Here is an 18,751-nt window from a genome sequence, read left to right on the forward strand (position 1 = left end):
GAATTAGGCAGACTTATTCACGGCCTGGCTAGGCTTGTTCTAGCTTTTCTGGGCTGCAGGCCTTTTCTCGGGGGCTGGTGGTGATTGGTGCTGCTCTGCGGAAGTGTAGCCCCTCCAAAGGGCAAGCAGGCCTGTGCAGGGACAGCCCCTGTGGTGGTAGGCTTCAGGCAATTGTTGAGGCCAGCCCTCCTGGATGGCAGGTAGCCCCAGGTCCAGCGAGAGCATAGGGGGTGGTGGGGGTGGGGGGGAAGCACTGGGAAGCGCAGCTTTCTGCTAGCTAGTGGGCCTGTAAGCTTGCTGTGGTGTGGGGGGTATTCTATGGGGACCCACCCCTTCTTTTCTCCCCTCCCCAGCACGGGCGCAGACCAGGCTCTTCTCCCAGGTTCCCTCTGATGCAGCTTTCCACTTCCCCGCCCCTAGAGTATTGCTCCCTCCCTCTGCCACAGTTTTGTTTTCTAGTCTCCCAGGCAGTCTCTGCCCGGTCAAAAAGTTTCTAGACTTCCAAGCAGTTTCTGCTCCGCCCTGCCCCCCCAGCCCTGGGACTAACCTCTGGAGCCGAGGTCTTGGTGCCCAGCCCCCACCCAGGCATCTCAATTTTTGGTGACTGTGCCCATAGTTCAGATGGTCCGTTCGGTTCTTGATCGGCTTTTCCGTACTCTGACTTACTGCTATTCTCTTCTCTGCATCTGGAGATTTCTCTGGTTCGTTTGATCTTCCCCCCGTGGAGGTGACTTTCCAGCGTGCGGGATCCCTTTCTCCTCCTCAGTTCCCTTTCGGGAGCGCCCCTCCCGCTCGGATTCACCTTCTCTCACTCTCCTCTTTTCTCCCGATCTGCCCAGTAATGTCACGAACTTCTTGCCGTTACTGGAGTTTAGGTTCCTCTGCCAGCGATTGGTTGCTGTTCTGTGCAAGTCATTTATTCTGTAGATGTGCTTTTTTTGTTGTGTTTGTGGGAAAGGGTGAGCGTGTCCCCCTACTCCTCTGCCATCTTGTCCTCTCTCCCCCATAATTTCTACTAATCTGTCCTCCACCTCGTTTATTCATTCTTCTGCCTCCTGTATCCTGCTGTTAGCTGCTCCTCGTGAATTTTTTATTTCAGTTGTTGTATTTTGCATCTCTTCTTGTTTGAGTTTTATATCTTGTATCTCTTTGCTCAGTGTTTCCTGTTAACTACCCATCTTTGCCTCCAGTTTATTTCCAATGTCTTGCATCATCTTCAGCATCAACCGTCTAAAGTTTTTTCCTAGAGGCTGAGACTCTCCTCATCACTTAGCTGATATTCTGGGGGTTTTCCTTTCTCCCTCATCAGAGTTATAGTTCTCTGTCTTTTCATTTTTATAGGTTTTTGGTGCAGTGACCTTTTGACAGGGAATAGAATTGTAGCCTCTGTTCCTTCTGGTGTCTGCCCCCCTTGTGGCTGAGGTTGGTATGGAGCCTTGCTGTAGGCTTCCTGATGGGAAGGGCTGATGCCTGCCCACCGGTTCGTGGGGCTGATTCTGATTCTCCTCCCTCTAGTGGGTGGGGCTTTGTCTCTGGATGGGATTAGAGGTGTCTGTGTGCCTGAGGGTTCTTTAGGCAGCTTGTTTACTGAGGGATGGGGCTGTGATCCTACCTGGATTGCTGTTTGCCCTGGGGCTTCTCAGCACTGACTGGTGGGGCCAGATTTTGCCAAAATGGCCACCCTCCAGAGAAAGGCATGCTGCTGAATATTCCTGAGAGCTTTGTTCCCAATGTCCCTCCCTCGCAACAAGCCACATTCACCCCTGTTTTCCCAGGATGTTCTCCAAGAACTGCATTCAGTTTTGACCAGATTCCTATGGAGACTTTGCTTTGCCCTGGGACTCGGTGCACGTGAAAGTCTGTGTGCGCCTTTTAAGAGTGGGGTCTCCTTTTCCCCCAGTCCCGTGGAGTTCCTGCACACATGCCCCACTGGCCTTCAATGCCAGATGCTCTGGGGCTCTTTCTCCCAGTGCCAGATCCCTGCATGTGAGGATTTGATGTGGGGCTCAGAACTCTCACTCCTGTAGGTCTCTGTGAACCAGTTAGTTTCCAGTCTGGGGGGCTTCCCACCTGGGAGGTATGGGGTTGTTTGTATCACAAAATCATCCCTCCTACCTCTTGATGTGGCCTCCTCTTTCTCTTCCGGAGTAGGATGTCTTTTTGAAGGTTTCTGGTCCATTTGGGTGAAGATTGCTCAGCCTTTAGTCGTGACTTTTGTTGTTTTTAGGAGAGAAGTTGAGCTCCAGTCCTCTTCCGCCATCTTAATCCCATCTCCTACATCCAACTTTCAAAAACCTGAAATGTGCCCATGACATCACTACCATGGACACTTACTGCACCACAGACAATGCATGTCTGTATTACTAATTTGCCTGCAAAAACTCCAGACTGGATTCTTGGCTGCATTGTTGAAAGAAAGAAAATAGCCGTTAACAGTGATTTCCCAAACAGAATGGTTTTACTCTTTGGGAAGATAAAACCCTTTGACTCAGTTCCTGCGGTGATTTACTAACATGCCTTTGGTGTGCCTGTTGGTCCTAGGTGGAGTGGGGAACACACACCTCGTTCCTGTCTTCAAGCAACCTAGGATCTATTCTGCAGACAAAACATGGATCCATCCAAAAGGTAAGTCACAAGTAATGATGGTGTGTTGTGAATTTCTGCAAGGAGTGGAAGAGCCCACAGAGTTCTCAGCTTAAGACTCAGTTGTCTTCCCAGCTCTCTGAAGTCTTTCCTCACAGCAGCCCAGACATCCTGTGATGATCTCTGCCCTGACCATTCTCATTCACGTTCATTGGACTGTCCCCAGGTTTAACAGATAAGAACAAGATAGGCCCAGTTACATTGGCATTTCAGATAAACAACAGATATATTTTAAGTATACGGATGCCTCATGCAATATTTGAGACCTACTCAAAAGTATTCCATGTTTCCCTGAAATGCAGATGGATATATACCACATCTTTCTTGGCTCATCCTTCTGTAGATGCTTGGGTTGTTTTCTTGTCCTGGTGATTGTAACTCTGTTGTGATGAAATAGAGGTGCGTATGATCGTCAAGCGAGTGTTTTCGATAAATTGCCAGAAGTGGAATTGCTGGGTCACACTGTAGTTCTGATTTTAATTTTTTGAGCAATCTCATGCTGTTTTCCACTGTGGCTGCACCAGTAATGTTCCTTTTTCTCCACATGCTCTCCAACATTTATTGCTTGTGTGTGTGTGTGTGTTTATAATAACCATTCTCTAAGGGATGAGGTTGAAACATTATTGTGGTTTTGGTTTGTAGTTCCATTAGTGTGGTTTAACCTCTTGTCATAAGCCTGTTGGCCATTTTCTGTTTTCTTTGGAAAATGTCTATTCAGATCCTCTGCCCCAGTTTTTTGTTTGTTTGTTTTTTGTTTGTTTTGTGCCACACCCAAGGCACACAGAAGTTCCCAGGTAAGGGACGGAACCAGCAGCGCCCCATGGCACCGTAGTAACAATAGCAGATTTTTTGTATTTTTGCCACGTTCTTGGGCCGCTCTTGGGGCATATGGAAGTTCCCAGGCTAGGGGTTGAATCGGAGCTCTAGCCGCTGGCCCACACCACAGCCACAGCAATGCCAGATCTGAGCCGTGTCTGCAACCTACACCACAGCTCACAGCAACGCCAGATCCTTAACCCACTGAGCAAGGCCAGGGATCAAACCCACGACCTCATGGTTCCTAGTCAGATCCGTTAACCACTGCGCCACAATGGGAACTCCATTCCGCTGGTTTAATTTTCCCTTTCTATCACTTGCCTTTGAGGTCAGAGCCAAGTGTAAGCAGACAGATGTCCATGTGCTTACCACCTATGTTTTCTCCTAGACATTGTATGGTTTCATTTCTTCCATTTGAGTCTTTAGTCCATTTTAATTTGGGGATGTGTTGTAAGGTAGGGGTCTCGTTCCATTCCTTGCATGTGCCTGTGCAGTTCTTCCAGCACCATTGATTGAAGAAACTGTCCCTTGTCCATTGTATGCTCTGTGGTCCTTTGTTGGAAATGACTTGTCTGTGTCTGTGTTGGTTTTCCTTCTGGGCTGTCAGTGTTGTTTCACTGGTCTGTCTGTTTTGTTTTTGTGCCAGTCCTGATCTGTTTTGCTATCTATAGCTTTGTAGTGTAGTTTGAAATCAGGAAATGTAATCCTTCCAGCTTTGCTGCTCTTTCTCAAGATGGTTGTAGCTGATGGGGATCTATTGTGGTTCCATACAAATTTTAGAAGGGTTTCTCCTAGGTCTGTGCAATGTGCAGTTGGGATTTTGGTGGAGAGTGCATTGAGTCTCTGTTGCTTTTGGTAATCTGGACATTTGAATGATGTGAATTCACTCATAAACATGAAATATCTTTCCATTAATTTGTGCCTTTAATTTCTTTCCTCAACAGCATATAGTTTAGAGTGTACAAGTCTTTACCTTGCCTGGTTAAATTTATCTCTAGGTACTTTAGTTTTTTCTTTTACTTTCATTTTATTTATTTTTATCTATTTATTTATTTATTTTATTTTATTATTATTATTTTTTTTTTTTTGCTATCTCTTTGGGCGGCTCCCACGGCATATGGAGGTTCCCAGGCTAGGGGTCGAATCGGAACTGTAGCCACCGGCCTATGCCAGAGCCACAGCAATGCGGGATTTGAGCCGCGGCTGCAATCTACACCACAGCTCATGGCAACGCCAGATCGTTAACCCACTGAGCAAGGGCAGGGACCAAACCTGCAACCTCATGGTTCCTAGTCAGATTCCTTAACCACTGGGCCTTGACGGGAACTCCTAGGTACTTTATTTTTGATGCAATCATAAATACGATTTTTTGGTTTGTTTCTGTTTTAAATCTTCTATGTCTTTGTTTAGTCTTTCTTGTAATGTGTTGATCTTTGCCTCCAGTTTTTGTCTGAGCTCTTAGATCCTCTTCACAATCATTATTCTAAAGTCATTTTGCATGGAGGTGGGTGTGGGGGTTGTCTTGTTCCTTCATCTGGTTCATATTTCTCTGCCTTCTCATTTTGTATGCTTTTTGCATGATCTCCTTTTTGTAGGTTAGAGGTGTGTAGCCTGTCTTGCTTCTAGTGTCTGCCTTCTTGTAGGTAAAATAGAGGCGTTTATGGCCAGCTTCCTGATGGGAGGGACAGGTGCCTGCCCACTGGTAGGTGGAGCTGAGCCTTGTCCCTCTAGGGGGTGGACCTTTGTCTGTGGGTGTGATGTGGAGCACTTTAGGTACCTGTTTGTTGATCAGTGGGTCTGTGTTCCCAGCCTGTTTGTTGTTTGGCCTGGGGCTTCTCAGCCCTAACTTGTGGGACCAGATTGTTCCAAAAGGGCCACCTCCAGGGGAGCTCATGCCAACAACTATTCCTGGGACCTCTGCCTAGACTGTCCTGCCCTACAGTGTTTCCCAGTCACCCCCTCCTTTCCCAGGAGACCCTCCATGATTGGCCAGGTCATTCTGACCCAGATTCTTCTTGAGTGCCTGCTTAGCCCTGGGACCCAGTGCACATGAAAGCCTGTGTGCACCCTCCAGGAGTGGAGTTTCTGTCTCCCCCAGGCCTGTGGAGCTCTTGCACACAAGCCTCACTGGCCTTCAATGTCATGTGTCCCAGGGGCTCCTCCTTCCCGTGCCAGACTCCCTGGCTTAGGCACCTGCTGTGGGGTTCAGAAGTCTCCTGTGGGAAAGCCTCTGAAATAGAGTTCTTTTCCAGTTTGTGGGCTGCCCATGCAGGGGGTATGGGATTACTTCTACCATGAATGAGCACCTCCTGCTGTCTCAGTGTGGCTCCTTATTGCCTTTGGGTGTAGGATATCTTGTTCTTGGTAGTTTCCAGTCTATTTTGTTGATGGTCATTCAGCACATAGTTGTAATTTTGGTATTTTCATGAGAGGAGGGGAGCTTGAGTCCTCCTACTCTGCCATCTTGTCTATTTCTTTCTTTCTTTTTTTTTTTTTTTTGTCTTTTTATCTGTTCTGTGGAGGTTCCCAGGCTAGGGGTCTAATCAGAGCTGTAGCTGTGGGCCTACACCAGAGCCACAGCAATTCAGGATCCTCAACCCACTGAGCGAGGCTAGGGATCGAACCCACAACAGCATGGTCCCTAGTCAGATGCGTTAACCACTGAGCCACAACAGGAACTCCGTGTCTGTTTCTCTTCTTGGGGTTTTGTTTTGTTTTGTTTGTTTTTAGGGCTGCACTTGCAGCATGTACAAGTTTCCAGGTTAGGGGTTGAATCAGAGCTGTAGCTACCAGCCTACACCACAGCCACATGGGGTCTGAGCTGCATCTGCAACTACACCACAGCTCAAGGCAACACAGGATCCTTCACCCACTGAGCAAGGCCAGGGATTGAACCTGTGTCCTCATGGGTACTGTTGTGTTTTTTAACCATTGAACCATGACAGAAACGCCTGTTTCTCTTTTTGATGTTTTGTTATTATTGTATAGAAATGCCACTGATATGTACGTTGATTATGTAAACTGAAACATAACTGAATGTATTCATTCAAACAGTTTTTTGCTAGAGTATGTAGGATTTTCTATTATAGTATCATGTAATCGGCAAAAAGGACACTTTTACTTTTTTCATTTATGATTCAGATTCCTTTTATTTCTTTTTCTTGTCTAATTGTTAGTAGGACTTCAAATCCTATGTGGAATAAAAGGGGCAAGAGTGGGCATCCTTCTCTTGTTCATCATCTTAGAGGAGAAAAAGCGTTCAGCTTGTCACAGTTGAGTGGAATGTTAGCTGTAGGTTTGCAGTTGATGGCCTTTATTAAGTTGAGGTCCATTCCCTTTATACTTGCTTTGTTGAGACTTTAACATAAGTGGATGTAGAAGTTTATCTCATGGGTTTCTTTGCATCTATGGAAATAATCATATGGTTTTTACCCTTTTTGTTTTTCGGTTTTAGTTTTAGGAATGCACCCACATCATACAGAGGTTCCCAGGTTAGGGGTCTAATCAGAGCTAGAGCTGCAGGCCTACACCACAGCCAAGCAAGTTCTGTTTCCCTTCCCAGATGATGGAAGATTTTAGGCATTATTTCTTCCATTAATTTTTCTGTTCTGTTCTCTTTCTCTTCTTCTGGAACCACCCCTGTAATGCAAATGTTATTCTGCTTGATGGTATCCCATAGGTCCTTTAAAGTAGCCTAATTTTTTAAAAATTCTTTTTTCATTTTGCCTCTCTATCTGATTGAGTTCCATTGTTTTGTCAGGCAGGTCTCTGATTAATTCTCCTTCATCCAGTCTGCTGTCAAAGCCCTCGAGTGTGTTTTTCAGTTCATTAATAACTTCTCTTTGGTTCTTTCCTCTGCTTCCTGTCTCTTCATTGAAGATCTCTTTGTGTTCATTCCTTCTTCTGAGTTCAGTAAGCATCTTTATGTCCATGACTTCTGACTCTTTCTCAGGTCGATGGCTTATTTCCACTTCATTTTGTTCTTATTCTGTGATTTTGCCTTGTGTTTGTTTTGTTTTTTTTTTTTAGAAAGATATCCCTGTGTTTCATTTTGCCTAATTTTCTGTGTGTGTTTCCATGCATTAGGTCCATTTGCCATCTCTCCCAGTCTTGAAGGAGAGGATATACTTGGGAGCTGTCCTGTAGGGCCCAGAGGCGCCATCCCACTTGGCCACAAGAGCCAGGCACTCAAGGAGTGTCTCCTCTGTGGTCTGTGTGAACCCTCCTGTTGTGGTGGGGGCCCAGCTGTGATTCTCTTTGCTGGGAAGTGGGGAAGCACCGGTCTGGGACACAAGGTGCCTAGCTGCGGTGGGTGCGAAGCCCTGATTTTTTCATGTTCTCTCTGCTTGAAAGCCCTTGTGTCCTGATGTTTAATTTCGAACATAGTTCCTCCATTGTTCCAGAGCTGGCTTTTCTCCCATGTGGACTAAGGGGGGCGATCTAGGGCCCTGGTCCTCAGGAAGGCTTTGCAGCCTCTCTGGGTTGCTTTCTTCCCTTTCCCTTGCTTCAGACAGTGTTGCTACAGCCACAGCTGAGCAGCATGTCCACAACTGCCATACTTATACACACACCAGCCCTTGCCAAGCAGAAGTGTGGGAATGGGGTTCCTCTCAGTCAGCAGGAAGGGGAGGCTGTTTCTCAGAGCCCATTTCCCTCCTAGCCATGGAGATGCACCCGCGAATGAGCTCCAGTGCTGAGCAGGTCAGCTTCCTTTTCTCAGAGAGTCAGGGGGCTGTGTGTTCATGTTTTCCTCTGTGGGACTGAATATGAAGGTGAAAAGTAGGATTTCTTTTTTTGTCTTTATGCTATTTCTTTGGGCCACTCCCACAGCATATGGAGGTTCACAGGCTAGGGGTCTCATCAGAGCTGTAGCCCCTGGCCTACGCCAGAGCCACAGCAGCACGGGATCCGAGGCACATCTGCAACCTACACCACAGCTCATGACAACGCCAGATCATTAACCCACTGAGCAAGGCCAGGGACCATACCCACAACCTCATGGTTCCTAGTCGGATTTGTTAACCACTGAGCCATGACGGGAACTCCTGAAGTTTGCTTTTTAAATAAATTTAAGTTAAATATGTGTCCCTTTGAAGAATTCATTCCTACTTACAGCAAAGTATGCCTAAGGGTCATGTTTAAAAACATGTTCCCTGAGAATTTTTCTACCTGTATAGAATCCAGTAGTAAAGAAAAGAAAAGGAATACCGCCATGAACTACCACATGAGGTAAAATGAGGTAGGATGTATTGTTTGATGAGAACCTCAGTAGTGTATCTTAATTGTGGAATTTCATCCAAAAAAAACGGAACCAAAACTCTCATAAGATTCAGCAAATCCATTGCTAGGGCTTCTGATGAAAACGAACATCCTAATTTGAAAAGATAGGAGCAGCTCTGTCCACTGAAGTGTCCCTTAGACTTTTTCTCTCACATAACTTCTTTTCACAACAGCGAGTGATAATGTGTAGACCAGCCAGGTCATGGCAGCAGCCTGTGTCCACTGAGGGATGAGTCAAGAAGATGTGGTGTCCATATGCAGTGCAGTGGTATTCGGCCAGAAAAGAGAGTGGCCTCTTGCCATTTGCTGCACCTTGGGTGAGCCTAGAAAGTATTATGCTGAAGGCCACAGTCAGACAAATCAGGATACTATGTGATGTCCCTGATTTGTGCAGTCTAATACCCAAAACCAATGATCAAACACACCAAAGAGTAACAGACTCATAGATACAGGGAGGAAAAGAGGACTCCCATCTCCCTTGTTGTCCTATCAGAAGAGCGATGCATTTGGTCTCTCAATTTTAGATACTTGGGGGGAATCAGCCATGGCAGAGTTGTCTCTCACAGCCTCCCATACCTTACACCCTCCCTGCTTGGCTTGAAATATTGCAGTGCTCTCAGTTTTCTCCAGGAATTGTCTCATGTTCCATGTGGGCTGGTGCTCAGTTTGCTCTCGAGCCAGATTTCATGACACTGTCCCAGGCACTGGTGTGATGAGGGGTTGAATTTTGAGAAGAATACATTTCATCCTAGAACTTTGAGTTAGCTAAAGTTTGTTGCTTAGAAAATTATGAGATATGTGTTTTAAGGCAACCCACTGTTGAAAGTAGGGTGAGTCCTTGTTTCCTAACTGTTCAAGGCATAGTAAGTTTTGTACGTATACAATGACAGGGACACTGTTAATGAAGAACCAGTGGAAAGATAATGAAGTGTACAGATTGTTGCATCCAGAGAAAAATTCTACACACGGTCATTGAGTGAAGACTTTTGCAACTTGATGAACATATGCTTAGTGTGTGGCATTTTACAATTTAATTTCTATAACTACTCCTTTTCTTCTGGACAAATGTTACCTATGGAGTGTAAAAATGTCTGGTGCCTCAACTACCAGAAATGAGTGGAAATGGTATTTCCATCAAAAAATGGGAGCCCTTTTAAATCTCACCATGGTAGGATTTTGCAATTCCCCTAAACGTTGAAGACCCATTATATTTGGGGAGGTCTTTTTCTCTCCAGTAATGTCTTTTCAAAACAGAGAGTAATACTGTTTGATTGTAGGATGCAGTTTTTGAAATAAAATGTTGACCCTGTCCAGGGAAACGGCCACTAGGCTATATAGAGCAGGTGGACCCAGAGGGGGCAGAGTTGCCTTCCCTCTGAAAGTTCCAGGCCTCTGACCAGTTTCCACGGCAATGGAATGCTGCCCACGGAGCCTTGTGGTTCAACTGCCAGTCTGTGAGAAGAGACGTGTGTGTTGGCCACAGCTGGGAGGCTCTCCCCTTCACTGCTCAAGTGTCAGACGATGGGCAACCTTAGCTGTTGTTGCGGAGGTATGTTGCTACTGTTCTAAAGGCTGTTTCCTCAGATGGGTGGTTCATTTTGACTAAACATATTATCTCCATCTTTATCTCCATTGCCACCAGTCTCATCAGTCTCTCAAGCCATAGGTCTGTTATACAGGCTTGCTGTATGACTAAGGTATATCTTAATGCTCCGAGTGAGCCAACTGCCTCAAGTATTTTCCTAAATGTGAGAAAAGACTCGTGTCTCGTGGCAGTTTGAAACACGTTCTCCCAGAGCACAGAGACGGCAAACATGCCCCTCTGCCTTTTTCGAAGCACGAGGCCCTCGCTGTCAGCCCTGCAGTAGACATTCAAAAGAGGGACGTTACAGCGCCACTCTTCTCAGTGTACATGTCGATGTCTTAATGCACATGCTAGCAGTCCAAAGGCAGAGGAATTTCGATGGAGCAAGAAACGGGGATTTTTCAGGTTGGATTTCCCCGGGTTGATGAGGACTAGCCCACTGGCTCTTTGGGTGTTAGCTGGTAGTGTGGTGACAAGGGCCAGTGCCAGCAGGTTAGTGGGGTGAACATTGGGTAAGGAAAGGAAGGAAGGTCTCTCTGGTGATCCTCAGAGAGACCCAGGGTGGGGTCTTCAAGCTGAGGTCTGGAGGGGGTCTCTCTAGGAGGAGCACTGTCCCTGCCACTCTCAGGTCTAGAGAAGGATGAGGAGTGTCCAGAGTATAGAGTGGGTTTGGGTGACAGAAGACTTGCACTCTGGCCCATTGTCAGCCAGACCTTCGTCAAGGTTGCTCAGACTGGTGCTCTGATGCAACGTCAGTGAGACCTGGAGAGTCACAGATTTCCTTTCCTAACCCCGCCCCCCAGCAGGCACTCATCCGGATGGCCACCTCCCCAGTGAGTCCACAGGACTTGATCATCCAGGTGTGGTCTGCCGCAGGAAAGCTGATTCTTGCTAGAGCCGTCATGTGAACTTGAAGGTGTTTTGATCCCTGAGTCAAATTGGGGATCCAAGCAGACCGCTGTTCACATGAGGTGGTCAGCTGGTCACTGTGAAGGGCTGCCAAGGGAAGATTGGGGGAGGATGGGCCGAGTTGGGGTTTGTCTAGTCCTCCAGAGGAGCTCTTTTTGGATGAATGTTTGTATTTTGGGTTGTGGGTCAGAAGATAGAGGCAAAATGTTGGGTAAAGAATTGGACTGCTCTCCTGGCTCTGATATGTTCTCCAGGATCACCCCAGGACATCTTGGGGGCAGCAGGATTCAACAGAGAGAGAGAGAGAGAGAGAGAGAGAGAGAGAGAGAGAGAGAGAGAGAGAGAGAGAGAAAGTGGAGTTCTGGATTCAAGCAAGAGTCCAGGGCATGATCTCAGCGCCAAGCAGGCTTCAGTGGTTCAGGGGGATGTGTGACCTGAGGGAACCAACTGCACTCTTGTCCCAGATCTGCTCACACATGATTGGCGCGACTCTTGAGAAGATGCTCTAAGTTTCAGTGCTGTCCACTGGAAGATAGGGGTTCGAGCCCCTGTTTTGAACCCTCTTCCTCTAAAGTGGCATGATGTGCAGATCAGGGAACGTGACAGGAGACATTCTCCCTGAGCCATAAAGCCCCCTTCCCATGGAAAGGCCTTCTCCTGTTTGGTTCTTCCTCACTCTTTAATTATTGTCTGTATCTGGTCTATTTGGAATGTGGGTCTTTTTCTCTCACCTGTCTTGTGTTCTCAAGCAGAGAGTAACACTGTGTGGTTCTGGGATGCATTTTTTGAGACAACATGTTGACCCTGCACTGCCATCCCTGTCCGTAGAAAGACACATTACTCTAGACAGAGCAGGTGGGCCCAGAGGGGGCAGAGTTGCCTTCCCTCTGAAAGTTCCAGGCCTTGACTGGTTGCCACAGCAATAGGATGATACCCACGGGGTCCTGCGGTCCAACTGCCACTCTGTGAGTGGAGAGGTGTGTGTTGGGCCACAACTGGGAGGCTCTCCCCTTCACCCCTCAAGAGTTGGACGATGGGCAACCTGAGCTGTTGTTGGGGAGGTATGTTGATACTGATCTAAAGGCTGTTCCATCAGATGGCATAGTTTACCCTGATGGAAAATGTTCTCTGATTTTTTTTTTTTCATTTCCACCACTTCAATTTGTGTACAGAGATGTAAATCTCTTATACAGCCATTTTGTATTACTCTTAAGATTTTTAATTATTTCTTCCTGGTTGGGCGCCTCAATTTTTTTCTTAATTTATACAATACTCCTTCCTATTTCCCATGTACAAACCTTCTCCCATCACACTAACCCTGGTAATACCCTACTCTGCCTTTATTCAGTGCAGAGGGACCCTGATTCCATTCTTCAATACACATGATGGAAATGGGCATTTATAGCTCCACTCTTCTGAATGCACATATCAACGTCTGAAGCCACATAATTGCAATTTTTTTTGTCCCTTTTGCTATTTCTTGGGCTGCTGCCATGGCATATGGAGGTTCCCAGGCTAGGGGTCGAATCGGAGCTGTAGCCGCCAGCCTACACCAGAGCCACAGCAACTCGGGATCCAATCCATATCTGCAACCTACACCACAGCTCCGAGCAATGCCGGATCTTTAACCCACTGAGCAAGGGCAGGGACCGAACCTGCAACCTCATGGTTCCTATTTGGATTCGTTAACCACTGCTCAACAACGGGAACTCCCAATAATTGCATTTTAAATGTAGAAATTGATTGTAAGGAGTGAAACTTGGATTTTCAAGTAGGATTTCCATGGGTTGATGATGATAAGCTCCCTGGGTAGTTGGCTATTCGCTGGTAGTGTGCTGAGAACACACAGTGCTGGTAGGTTCGTGGGGTGACCATTTGGTAACTGAGGGAAGGAGGGTCCGACTGGTGATCCACAGAGGGAGACTTAGGGTCAGGTCTTCAAGCTGAGAGTCTCTAAAGGGTCCCTTTTAGAGGATAGAAGACTATCCCTGCCACTGCAGTGTCTGAAGAAGGATGAGGAGTTTCCAGGGTACAGATTGGGTTTGGGTGAAGAATGACTTGAGCTCCTGCTCATTCTCAGCCAGACCTTGGTCCAGGCTGCAGAGGAGGAGCTCAGACTCCTATTGCTGTACAGCAGCAAGGGGTACAACATTGTCAGTCAACAGTATTTTCATCACAACAATTTTTTAAAGAAAATTGTGTGAGACATTGACAGTCAGAGATTTTAATTTACTAAACAGTCAGAGCACTGGCCCAGATGGTCTCCTCCCGAGTGAATTCCCAGGAACCTCTTATCCAGGCATGATTAGCTGAAGGGAAGCTCATTCTTGGCATTCAGTCGAGACTGTTCTAAGCTCTGAGCCATCTTGGGAGTGAAACAGACCCCTAGTCGCTGGAGGTTGTCAGCTGGTTGTCATGAAAGTGTAATGTGATGCAGTGGATGACATGAAGATTTGGGGGAGAATGCCTGGGTTGGAGTATCCACGGAGCCAGGGCAAAGCCTCGGTCCTTCAGAGGGGCTTTGTTTGGAGGAAAATGTTGGATTCAGATCAGGGATTAAAGCATGGAGACAAAGGGCTGGATAAGGGTTTGGACTGATGTCTTGGTTCAGCATCTCCTGCAGGGAAGGCATCAGAGCTTGCCCACTAAAACCTTGGGATGGGAGGACTTGTGGGAGAGTGAGAAGATCTCTTGATTCAAGGGTCCAGGGCATGGTCTTGGCCCTGAGCAGGTGTCCGGCCTTCAGGGTTCAGGGATTTCTGTCCTCAAGGAACCAACTACATTCTTGGCCCACATCCATCCTTCAACATTGCCGTGATTCTTGGCAAGTTAGTCTAAAGTTCAATGCCCTCTACTGTCAAATCAGGCTTACACTCTCTGGGTTGCACCCCCTTCGCCTGCAACCGGGCCAACTTGGGGATGAGAGGAGATGATGAGAGAGACGCTACATGACCTGGAAAGCTTCCTTCCCATGATGTTCTTCCATACTCTCTTGCTGTGGAGCTATTCAAACCCCCTCTTTTGATCCAAAGAGCCCCAAGACTCAAGCTTATGCAGGTAGTCATTCAATGAAACCAATCCCAAATGTTAACAAGAGATCCGTGGATAAACCAAAGGCAGTATGAATCCACATAGGAATAAAATTCTACCGGAGAAAAAATTGTAATTATGTTAAATATGTTGCTACATGGATGATACAAAATGAAACACACTTTTAACACTAGTGAAGTCAGACAGACACAGGAAAAGAAATATTGAACAATTCAACATATAGGCGGTAAGTAGATTAGGCAGATTGTCAAAGGTGGAAAGTAGAGAGGGCTAAGACTTGGCAGCAGGGCTGAAGGGGGAGTCATTGCTGAATGGGTGCAGAGGTCCTATAAGTTATGATGAGAAAGGTTGTTATGGACAGTGGTGCAAAGTACATGGCTTGTGAAGGCATGCCCGACCCCTGAATTTCCTATTGCCAAAGTATTCCAAAGAGAAGCATTATGTATCTAAGAAAAGAAAAGAGGTGAAACATCCCAGAGGATGGCGTGTGAACACAGGAGCACCCTGTGGGAAGAGTAGGGAAGCTGAAATGATCTCCTGCCATTTCAGAAGATGGAGGAATGTGGCTGGAGAGGAAAATGGGCAGGAGGATTCACGAGACTCTGTCATGGCAGCAGAGCCTGCATGCTCGTGTTGGCCATTTCTCAGATGGAGAATATGCCACGGAGAGGTTCCCTTTAGCAAGAGAGGCAGAGGCTCCCTTTCTCAGGTCTTTCAAGGTGCTCTCTGCCGTCCTTCAAAACGTTTACCCGGGAGGATGGGCCAAGAGAAGCTCCATCCGTGCTTCATCCCACCCCCACCCCTTGACTCCCAGCCCATGTCCAGTCAGGTGTGGCACCCAGAGTACCTCCTGATCAGCATCACTGCCTTGCTGACAGTGACTGTGTGTCCCCCTAGAAACACACGACAATGTTGTGGAGGCCAGTGGGAGTGAGAAGACCGAAGAGGAGGCCCCAGCCAGGGAAAATGAGGAGGAGGAAGGCTCGCCCAATAACAAGGTGGAGGAGGAGGCCACAACAAGTGGAAATAACGAGGAGGAGTCCCCAGCCAGCGACAGGGCCGAGCAAGAAGCCCAGACTGCCCCCAAGGTAAGCTCACTTTTCATGATCTGAGATTTAAAAAGGTGCCTCCTTTCTTCTTGGATGTGCCTACTTCAGAAATGGAAATCGGAGGAAGTCCATTATAGAGGATATATGCAGATTCCTCTGTGGAGGAATGTTGAGTCAAAGTTTGGTACCAACCAATAACTCCTTCCAAGGGGCATTGGCAAAAGGGACCCTATCAGTTCTGCAGTGTATGGTAGGGAGCATTTTTCTTTGAAGAAGACCAAAATTTTTTTAAATGAACATGGCCTTGAGAGATCTTCCTTGAAAAGCTGGTGCCTTTTCCAAAGGTGTCTTTGCTGTCTTCTTTTGGGGAAACAGACTCAACTCTGCCTTCTGTCTGTGTGCCTGCGGTCCGCAACCACAGGAAGACCTGTGGCCACAGTGCAGAGGATGCTGTGACACTCACAGTGTTTTCTTTTCTCTCATCACAGGTGGATGGGATGGATGATGAAAGCCGTAAGTATTCTGGAACCCGGCTCTGCCTAGGAGAAGTCCAGGTATTGAGGAAGGGCGGGGGGTGCTTTCCTGCCCCTTTGGTTGCAGAGACACCCTGATTCTGGGTTCCTCCTGGGAAAGGGGGTGAAGGATGGGGTGAAAGAGACTGACTTCCCACAAAAGGGCCATCCCAAGTCCTCGGGTCCCTGGAGGAAAGGAGGCTCTTTGTATGGTGGGGGTAGGTGTCCGGGAACATTGGGGGGTGTGCGTGTGAGGGCCTGTTGGTGTGATTGTGAACCAGTGTGAGTGGGTGTGTTTTGTGGGGAGTCACTTGTGCCTTAGCACCACATAGCTGTCCAGTTTCTCGTTGAACAGTCTCATGATGACCGCAGGCTAACTGTCCATTCCCTCATTCTCCCTGCACCCGCTGGGAGCAAGGTTTGGGGAAAAGGCTTTCCTTCCTCTGTTGGTCTTTCGTTTCCTCTTTTCTTCCCCCTCTGCTTGGTGCAGACTTTCATGCTGTTGTTTCAAACATGTGCCATGAACTCGAGCCTCTTGAGGTTGTAAGTGTCCCGAGGAGTGTTGTGAACGCTGTGCTCCCCCCGCACCTCCTGCCCACTCGGGGCAGCCACCCTTCCAGCCTCTGCTCAGGAGTGGTCTTTCAGACACCTCATGTGCATGACATCAGAGAGTCTTTGTCCTTCTGTGTCTGACTGGCTTCACTTGAAGTGATGTCCTCCAGCGAGTTCCTGTTGAGGCTCAGAGCTCATGAACCTGACCAGTACCTATGAGGACACGGGTTCGACCCTTGACCTTGCTCAGTGGGTTAAGGATCTGACTTTTCCCTGAGCCACGGTGTAGGTTGCAGACATGGCTCAGATCCCAAGTTGCTGTTGTTGTAGCATAGGCAAGCAGCTGTAGCTCTGATTCAGCTCCTAGCCTAGGAACCTCCAAATGCCTCAAGCGAGGCCCTAAAAAGACCAAAAGAAATGATATTGAGATTTTGATATGTGTTGTAGTGTACCTGCTGTTTTTTCATGTAGTATGAAATGTCAATGATATTCCGTCTTCCAATCTATTTTTTTTTATTTTTCTGTATTTTTCAGGCCTTGCTCATGACATAATGAAGTTCCCAGGTGAGGGGTCAAATCTGAGCTATTTATGCCAAACTACACCAGAGCCACATCCACACCTACAACACACGTCTGTGACCTACACCACAGCTCAAATCAACACTGGACCCTTAACCCACTGAGTGAAGCCAGGGATTGAACCTGCTTCATCATGGATATTAGTTGGGTTCATTCCTGATGAGCCACAATGGGCACTCCTCCTTCCCCTCTGTGAACATGGAATGTCATTTGAATTCTTTGTGACTTATTCAATTCTTTCAGCAATGTTTTGTAGTTTTCAGTGTAAAAGTTGTTTCCTTTCTTAGAGCCCTGAGCCTGCTTTCCAGCTACTCCAGCAGCACCATGAGAAGGACGGGCTCGTGAAAACATTGGCGTGTCCCTCACTGCCTCTGCACTGAGCTCTGATTATGGCAGCACAGGTGTTGTGGGCCATACACAGCACCTCTGCTTACCCGTGGGTTCTGCTAGGAATCGGTCTAGAATGTCACCGTTGCCATCTCTCTTTGGGGGTCTGCAGGGCCTCCCAGAATTCCTGGCACAGGTTCATGAGCACAGGAGATACATACAGATGAATGATCAGGTCAGACCAGCCAACTGGTCTGCAGTAAAGCATGTCCGGGGAGGGGAGGTCATATCTTGCTCATCTTTGAATCTCCACCCTGAACACGATGTCTGATGTGGCAGTCACTGGCAGAACACCTCTTTATACTTCATGGAATTCTGTAATAAATAGTGCAATCCATTCATATAAAACACAGCACCGTTCAATTGCTTACTCAGCTATCCCCTTTTCAGTGTGTGTAGAGGTGGAATTTCAGGTGTGTCAGTTTAGAGGTAGGAGCTATAAAGGGCCATAGAAGGAAGAAGTTGAAAGGTCATTCCTTCAGCACGTTGCTGTCCTTCGAATGTTGGCATCTGTGCTCACCTTGTGTGGAAGGGTCTCAGTCCATGGAGCAGAGGGAAGGTCTGGGAGCCTGGAGGAAAACCCAGGGTGATGCTCTGTAACCTGCAGTCACCTCAGGGAAGCAGGAGGAATGGGAGGGTCACTCTTTCTAACTCAATTCCCCACGTGGTGTATTTCTACAGAGTCAGTGGTGGAGAGCATGAGCAGCCGCCAGGATGAGGAGGCTGCAGGTAGGGAAGAGCACGCAGCTGGGATCCAGTGGGAGAGGGTTCCTGGGAGCACCTGGGTTCCGCCTGCTGCCGGGAGAGGGAGGAAGTGGGGGATAGGACTTGGCGGGTGGGTGGGTGGGTGGCCTAATGAGTGGCACTCTGCTGTGGTGTTTTCCCCTGTGAAATGGATACCATGAAGAAGACTTGGGTCCCTGGTCTTTGTTGTGCTGTGTTTGTATTCCTCTCTCCTTTTCTTTGAGAGGGAGAATCGATTTTCCCTCCCAAAGCTGCTCCTTCCTGCTTTGGTCTCTGCCCGTTGTGCAAGTTTGCTTTGTGATTTGCACCGTGAGGGCCCAGTGCACAAGAGCTGTTGACTTGGTTTCCTTTATTGGCCTTGAGGGACCTGAAGTGGTGGCACCCAAAGCTCTCCTAGGCCCTTGACCCTGGAGACCAAGTTGGTCGAGTGAGTGTCAGGTGGTGGGTGAGAAGGCAGCTCTCTCACTCTGCATGTTCGGGATTTCTGACCTCCCTGTCCTATTGTGTCCTCACGGTGTGTCCTGAGGGAAGGGGCGTTCCCAGAGTTGGATGCCCAGAACAGGGAACTGAGGCACAGACAGATCTACATCTCCTTTTGTGGCATGTGTTTCTTCTACAGGGGATGTGAGGAGTTCCCTAGTGTC

The 18,751-nt window shown here is 47.6% G+C and overlaps 1 protein-coding gene across 4 annotated transcripts in view; it reads left to right on the forward strand.

Moving 5' to 3' along the window:
• The window catches only part of LOC146398969 (uncharacterized), a 91,608-nt gene that overhangs the window by 35,832 nt on the left and 37,025 nt on the right, over nucleotides 1-18,751 (forward strand). For 2 of the 4 annotated variants that reach the window (XM_084980910.1, XM_084980911.1), the window contains 4 exons: nucleotides 2,542-2,625; nucleotides 15,182-15,372; nucleotides 15,822-15,846; nucleotides 18,045-18,092. In XM_084980910.1, coding sequence (XP_084837036.1) covers nucleotides 2,542-2,625; nucleotides 15,182-15,372; nucleotides 15,822-15,846; nucleotides 18,045-18,092 — 348 coding nt within the window. The remainder of the gene's footprint in view (nucleotides 1-2,541; nucleotides 2,626-15,181; nucleotides 15,373-15,821; nucleotides 15,847-18,044; nucleotides 18,093-18,751) is intronic. The other 2 variants (XM_084980912.1, XM_084980913.1) reach the window with 2 other exon arrangements.

Source organism: Sus scrofa, chromosome 10, assembly GCF_054392235.1.
Source record: "Sus scrofa isolate SSC_HxYL_T2T_F1_AM1 chromosome 10, Sscrofa_HxYL_maternal_Yorkshire_Landrace_v2.0, whole genome shotgun sequence".
In the NCBI taxonomy this organism is placed as follows: Eukaryota; Metazoa; Chordata; class Mammalia; order Artiodactyla; family Suidae; genus Sus; species Sus scrofa.